The sequence below is a fragment of the Lathyrus oleraceus genome, chromosome 7 (genome assembly GCF_024323335.1).
Source record: "Lathyrus oleraceus cultivar Zhongwan6 chromosome 7, CAAS_Psat_ZW6_1.0, whole genome shotgun sequence".
Classification (NCBI taxonomy): domain Eukaryota; kingdom Viridiplantae; phylum Streptophyta; class Magnoliopsida; order Fabales; family Fabaceae; genus Lathyrus; species Lathyrus oleraceus.
The window spans coordinates 256,266,541-256,274,300 of NC_066585.1; the positions used below are offsets into that span (position 1 = coordinate 256,266,541).

General features: G+C 35.2%; 1 protein-coding gene across 1 annotated transcript; it reads left to right on the forward strand.

The window, feature by feature from the left end:
* The first annotated feature begins 4,928 nt into the window (after nucleotides 1-4,928).
* LOC127106815 (wax ester synthase/diacylglycerol acyltransferase 4) lies at nucleotides 4,929-7,123 on the forward strand. Its single transcript, XM_051044110.1, has 5 exons — nucleotides 4,929-5,173; nucleotides 5,254-5,823; nucleotides 5,906-6,259; nucleotides 6,365-6,502; nucleotides 6,802-7,123. Exons 1-5 carry the CDS (start codon nucleotides 4,988-4,990, stop codon nucleotides 6,964-6,966), a joined length of 1,413 nt encoding a protein of 470 aa, XP_050900067.1. The 5' UTR covers nucleotides 4,929-4,987; the 3' UTR covers nucleotides 6,967-7,123.
* The last annotated feature ends 637 nt before the right edge of the window (nucleotides 7,124-7,760 follow it).

Consider the following 7,760-nt stretch of genomic DNA (forward strand, 5'->3'; position numbering starts at 1 on the left):
ATTTGCTCCAAAAAGTCTCACTCCATATGGCCTTTTGAATCAAAAGTTATGCACTTTTGAAATTCAACTTTTTTGGACAATGATTTGATCATAACTTGCCAACCACACATGATAAATTCATGTTCTTGGACTTTTTGGAAAGGTGAGAGCAAGATCTACAACTTTCATGTTGGACAAAATTTCATTTGAAGCATTTTTGGACATGTAATTTTGAGGAGAAAACCTTTCCATTTTTGGCAATTTTGAATTACAAGTCACTTTCTATTTTTGGAAAGTTTTCATCTGACTTTATTTTCTTCATTCTTGATGTTTGAAATGTCAAATGAAACTTGTTTGGACATGAATGAAGTGTCTCTAACCCTCTCCCACCTCCAAATCCATCAGTTGACTTGTGGTTGACTTTTGCTGACTGATAGATGAATTTCAGCTTGACTGATGAACTTGAGCTTCAATCTCCTGATGAAATGGCTCAATGATGAAACCCTAGCTTTCATAATCTCAATATAACCATATGATGATCCCCATATCCATTGAAACCCTCATCTCCTTGACAAGCCCTAATTGGCACAATTCAGATGATTAGGGTTGACCAGAGGTCAAAACCCTAATCTCAAGGAATCTGATCAAGCACAAGGAATCTCTTGGTGATGACAAGACCATGATGATGATGTTGTACCATTTCAACCAAGATGATGATCAATCTCCTTGAGGAACCATGAAACCCTAATTTGAAGCACCAACCCTCAGATGGCCAATGATCAATCCAATGAAACCCTAGCTTGCATCTTAACCTCTTTATCTTCTGATCAAGACTTAGGAGGATGACTTGCTCAATGTAGCCACATGATATGCAAATATGTAATGCCTAATGACCTACAAAATGAAATGCAATATGCTAAACTAGTCCCAAGAGAGGAGGGCAAATTTTGAGGTGTTACACTTAGCTATTGATAACTCATATTCATGTTTTCTATAAGTGGGATAAACACGTTTCCTATCTATTGTGTAATTGTATGGACCATATCATGAATGCTTTCATACATTAATTGTCTCATGAATTGAAGAGATTTATTGGTCAAGGACAAAGCACCCTAGGAGGAAGATACCTTATACCTCCTGGTGGTTGTCCTAGTTGGCCGATGTTTCCCATAGTGGATGCTGAAGTCAAATACGAATTAAAGGTTGATGAAGTTGTCATTGCATTTTCTAATTATACTGACATACTACAGTGAAGGCTTGCCATCATTGCAGTTGGCATGCCATACGTTTGTTCCTTTTGAGGTAACGAGAAAACTAGGTAATGAGGCATCTGGTCTCCTAAGTTTCGTAACTCCCTAGAAAAGGTTGGTGCGGTTGATTCTTTTGGTTATGAAACTCTCACATCTGGTGGTATGGAATACACCACTGCTTGGCTTATGGCAGTGGAAATTTCCTCAACGACGGTTGTAGCCACCAAACTATCGGCATTAGTAATCGTTTGTAGTCCTCCTGGGTTTAGAGTATTACTATGGGAAGGGTTTTCTTTTTTACGAGACATTTCGGAAAGTCGCTTACCACTCCTTGTGTGCATACAACATAAAAAACCTCACAAGTAGAAGACACTACAAAGAAAATAACGTATGACGCCTCTTTTATGCAAAAATATTCACCCAAAAGGGTCTCACTGGGCGTGCGAATTTGTTTACCGATGGTTTTGGTAAACAATCACGAGTTTGAAAGTCTGTGAGATTAACTCAAAAAATCTACAAAGCAATTTAAGAAAATGATTTATATGAACACACATGCGTTTGAATTGAATGCAGTCGTCACATGGACGATAACGGCGTAGAAAAAGACTTAAAATAAAGTCATGTTGTGGTAAATGATAAGGTAAATGTAATAAATAACATTAAACAAAGAAAAAGTAAAAGTACATGTTTCGTTTAATAAGGAAACAAAAGACTAATGAAAAAGACTGGACATAGACGCATACTTGTTTCTCGCTCAACTATTTCGCTCTTTGACTCGGGTACTCCAATGATATGGAGAGTATGTACGAAATTTATGTGATCCTTGATCCCATGTATGAGTCTGATATTTATTCTATTTACAAAGTAACCGTCAAAATTGGTTATGACCACTAAGGAACTCCTACATTCACTCCACGCTCAATCTTCAAGTTTCCACTAGTGTGTTTACGTGTCACCCACGACACTATCTATTTAAAACCCGCGTTGAGTTGTAACTGCTCTAACGTGTTATCGATGCTGACTATCAAGGACTATGGACTTGTAAATTTACTAAGTCTTTCACCTTACGTGTCTCAGTCAACTGGTCTTCTTGATGAAATAAAGGCTTTTGTCAACTGCCCTTTTCGAGATTTTAGACATGTTCCCTAGCGATCCAAATCTTGGGGGTTTATCCGTAAGAGTCCTCCAAACCCCATTTCCTTGTGCCGACGGCTCAGTCTATCCCTGGTTATTAGTCCGTCGATGTTCAATCATTAATACTATTTAAAACACTTCATTAATGCTTCCTCACAACAAATGTCTTTTCATTGACATTCTTTGTTGACTTTCTACTAGCTGAAAAATCCAAGTGTAACAATCCCGCTCCATTTGAACCTTGGGGAAAAATGTTGGGTATTGGATGCATTTATTTCTGATATAAAATTAAAAAATGATTAGATAAATAAATTAAATTTGCAGTTATATGGTCAGAGGTTAGGTTAGAAAACCAACATTGAACCAGATTTTTGTCATGCTTTTGCAATCCATCACATAGATCTTTGGCAAAGTAAATACGCTCTCACCAACCATATATTAAATAAACCTATTTTTTTTTTGCTCTTGCAATCTATCAAGTGATACTTTTACTTTGTAAAATCTCATGGTGGTTTGATTAAACGTAGAGGGTTTCACAACAAAGTTTGAGTTTCACAGCAATGTCGGGTTTCACAACATAGCACCCTATATATACATGTGTGGTGTCCGCATTATGATCGAGGGCAGATGATTTCTTGTGGATTGATGTGTTGGCAATATCTTGAGCAATGTTACTTTATAAATGTACGACAAAGATATATTGAGACAAAACTAAATTATTTTCCCCTCATTTTTGTAATAAACCGAGGTCTAATATTATTTCTTTTTAAATAGAAAATAATCTAAAATAGGGACGTATCCCCCCGGTTACTAAATAAGCCAAGGTAATATAAGTAACTTTTTATATTAATAAAACATGAAATATATCTAGAATATAACAATGTTTACCGTTACAAATTAAACATTGGCAAGAGGTAGAACAACAACAACAATAACAACTAAAACAACAACAAGATTATGTGAGATTGATAGCAAGAGTAGAAAAATAATTTGTTAAAGGTAGGGGTGACAAAACGGGCTCGGTCTACGGGGAATGCCCGTTTTGCCCGCACTTTTGTGCGGGGCGGGCCAAGGATTTAGGCCCTCACCCTCAAATGTGTCTGCCCCGCCCTGCCCCGTTTTTTTTGCGGGCACGTGTATTTACATATATTTTTGCATTTTTAGGCTTAAAGAGTGCAGTGCCCGCGGGCTTTCCCCGCCCCGCCCTCACTTTTTTGTGGGGCGGGTCTAAGGTTTAGGCCCACATCCTCAACTATGACTGCCCCGCCCCGCCCCGTTTTTTTGTGGGCTTTTGCGGGGCGGACATAAACGGGGAGGGCATGCCCGTTTGCCACCCCTAGTTAAAGGTGTGTGTTAGAAGAACAACAACACATAAATAAATAATTTTTGTGACTGAATATCTATCATAAAGAATGATGTTTACAAGTATGGAGAGGTTGTACATATGAGTTAGATTTAGGAAAATATTTAGTGAAGGAATATATTATTTAATAGTTAAATCTGGGTAGCAGATCCGTCGGTTATTAAGAAAACCGATGGAATATATTATTTAATAATTAAATAAAAGCTAAAACAAAAAGAAAGACGTCACTTTTAAAAAAATAAAAACAAAAATTGTTGTTGAGATTCGAAGCATGTACCCTGAACTAGTTTACCTCTCAATTTATTATAAAATCGACAAAATAGATTGTAATGTTTAGAAAGAAAAATAAAACATGACGCATTCAAATATTATATCTCGAGTTTTTGTTACGTGAGGTGAATCGTTGTTATAAAATATATTATTTTAGTAGTATTGATTGGATCAATTCCTTAATTGATTAGATAGTGTATAAGTGTTTCCTAAATTATTAGGAACACTCTTGGTCAATTTCATATGCGCGTTGATAGTTCTTATATAGAATTTAAGGTGATTTAGACAATTAAAAGAGAGTTTAAAAATATTTTTAGGTTAGTGTATGAGGTGCCTTAGAAATTCGATTATTACTTTCATATCTTTACAATATAATTATCAATTTGACAGTGACCAAACGATCTTTCACATTTCTTCTCTTTCACAATCTTTAAAGTGTTAAGATCCTTTACTTGATTCATTATTGATTCATCAATTCATATGAGATTTGATTTTTCTAGCTAATAAGGCTTGATAAATCTTCTTTGATATACACCATCATTTATGTTTACTGAAGTGAAATCATCAATTCGCTGAATGATGCCGTCCTTTCACCTCTTCCTATGTTATTCTTAGGCTAAGTATGTGATGAACCGGCTTTTTTGAGACCCCAGAAAAGTTATTCCAGTTTACAAACTCTCAAGCACGAAACTTGAAAGGGCAATGTCATTAACCTAAGGCATGCCGTATAAAAGGGTGAAAAGTCAAATTTTCAAACCATACTTACCATAAAAAATTTAAGTGAAAATATGAAATGTACCGTCAACATTTATGTATCAATCAAAATCAAAGGTGTAGCCATCTAAATATAAAAGTGAAAGTAAGAAATGTTCAATCAACCTTTTATGCAGTAACTATTTAAAAATTGTAACTGCTAGTACTATATATATTATGGTGCCAGCTTAACTTTTGCAGCAAATTGTGTAATAGAACTTACACACACCACAACATAATGGAAAAAATGTATGAAGAGGTTGAAGAACCAGTGAGTCCTCATGGACAATATTTCAACAGCACTGTAATGTGTGCATATATTTTTGCCTTTTTGGAATTCGATATTCCTTTTGATGAGCCACAACTTATACCTATGATCAAAGATCTCTTCCTCCCTATCAATCCACGCTTGTCCTCTATTATGGTTCTATATCAATCTTCCATACTTCATTAATACTACTAGTTCTTTACATTTTAATAATTACTTATTTTAATTTGCAACAGGTTAGAGACAAATATGGTAAGATGAGATGGCAAAAGGTTGAAGTGAAGATTCAAGAGAATGTAAGGTTTCCTAAATTTCATGAGACGGCAAATTCATCATCTATTGAGCTATATGATAATTATGTAACAAGCCTTCTAACTTCACAAACACCACAAGACAAACCACTTTGGGAAATTCATCTTATCAACTATCCAACAACCAATGCTGCTAGCACCATGATATTCAAACTTCATCATGCACTTGGTGATGGTTACTCTCTCATGGGTGCTCTCCTTTCTTGTCTTCAAAGAGCTGATGATCCTTCTCTTCCTCTCACTTTTCCTTCACGAGTACGACTAGATCCAAAGTATTCAAAGAAAAGCTTATTTAAGAAGCTGTGTTTTGGTGTAAGTTCCTTTTTTAGCTCCGTATCAGATTTTGGATCAAGCATAATCAAAACAAGAATAAGTGAAGATGAGAAAACACCTATAAGGTCAGGATATCAAGGAAACGAATATCAGCCTGTTGCCTTGTCAAACATATTATTATCTCTCGATCAAATCAGACAAGTCAAATCAAAACTCGGAGTGGTAAGATTATCAGCTATATTTTGATCAACTACGATTAAATAAAATCACTAGATTGATCTTGATTAATTTTTGCATGGTGCAGACTATAAACGACGTGGTTTGTGGGGTAATCTTCTATGGACTTAGGCTATACATGAAAGAGATGAATGAGAAGACAAAAAGAGCGAATTCCACGGCAATTGTAATGCTGAACACAAGAAATATCAAAGGCTATCAATCATTGAAGGAAATGCAAAAACCTGAGTCCAAAGGTCTTTGGGGAAATAAAATATCTTTCTTACAAATACCAATACCTAAGCCAAACAAATCAGGAATTTCCAACCCTCTTGAGTTTGTTATGGAAGCCCGTGACGTAATCAAGAGAAAGAAACGTTCTTTCAGTGTATATCTCATAGGTTTGATCATGGATTTGGAGATGAAATTAAGAGGGTCTGAGGTGTGTCGTGTATTAATATTTAACAACTTAACTAAACTTTGATGTTGTATTTATTTTTCTTTGTTTAAAGCTATTTTTAGTTATGTAACTGGGATTGTGTTTCAGGTGGTATCTAAGGTAATCTATAACACAATTGGTAACTCAAGTGTTCTCATCTCAAACATGGTAGGGCCAGTAGAGAAAATGACTTTGGGAAACCATCCAGTAAATGGACTGTACTTCACCCAGACAGTTGGACCTGAGGTAAACTATTGTTCAATTATTGTGAGTAAATTCTAGCTCAACCGACGGTCGATTTTGTTAGGTTAAATGTCGTCACTGATTTTGAACTCTGCTACTAACAATTGTGTGTGAGTTTCTAGTAGTTATTATTACAGATTCACTCTATGGACCAAAAAATGTTTGATTATTAAGTGGTAAAAACTAACTTCACTTATGAGAAGTGAAAAGATGATAAGAAGGCCACAACAACGTACAAAAACTTCTGTGATATATCATTAATCGGAGGTCTGACACGCTGTGCCTATTGTTTGTGGTTGCAGGATATAAACATTGCAATTATGAGCTACATGAATACATTAAGGATCACATTGAAAACCATAAAGGGTTTCATTGATGAACAAAAGTTGAAATTCTGCATGGATAAAGCAGTTGAAGTCATATTCAAAGCTGCTATGGAGATCTCTGTGATACCCATAAAAAAATAATTGGGACATAGCGAGGATGGATTCATGGAATTAAGATCAAAAATTTTATTTTATTTTTTGAAGTAGTGTACTAATGCTTGTGTTTTCAAGTAGCTGATAATTGTAATGTTTATGGATATTTGAATCCTTCTTTATGCTTGAGCAAGTAGTCTTTTCTGTGTACCGGTTGGTTTTGCTCCTTTTTTGAATGCTTGGTATTATTAGGTTACATTCTCCTTTGGTGTGGTTACTTTTAAAACAAATTAAAGGCTAAAAGCAACAACCACTAATACACTTTCAACACTCCTCCTTGTATCAATGGTTAGATATTCTAAGTTTCTTCCTTGGTAACTCAAATATGCTTTTTGAAAGAGGTTTTGTAAACATATTTGACAATAGATCTTTAATTTGGTACTAAAATGCTTTGTTTTTCCATGAATGACTAGATTTTTAGAGATGACTATGATAGTTTGGATGTCCACCATTACCTCGGTAGCTTCTCTTGGCTCCAAAGTGTAAATCGGTTAAAAACTTTCTTAGCCACATGGCTTGATTAACAACTGCAGTGGATGCAATAAACTCTTCTTCATCTTTTGATTGTGCAACAATTTCTTATTTTTTTAACACCGAAAGAACATCTCTAATCCACAATTAAAACAATAGTTTGGAGTGTTTTTCATGTCTTCTAACCTTCTCAATCACTATCTGAATAACCTTGCAATTTGAAATTTTGTGATCCATAGAATTTGATATCATAATTTAAGGTCCCTCTGAGACATCTCAACACTCTTTTTTCTCATTTGAAATGAGATTCT

Coding starts and splice junctions, on each gene's coding strand:
- LOC127106815 (XM_051044110.1), top strand. CDS start 4,988: ATGGAAAAAATGTATGAAGAGGTTGAAGAACCAGTGAGTCCTCATGGA. Junction 5,174..5,253: donor CACGCTTGTCCTCTATTATG/GTTCTATATCAA, acceptor AATTTGCAACAG/GTTAGAGACAAATATGGTAA. Junction 5,824..5,905: donor TCAAATCAAAACTCGGAGTG/GTAAGATTATCA, acceptor TGCATGGTGCAG/ACTATAAACGACGTGGTTTG.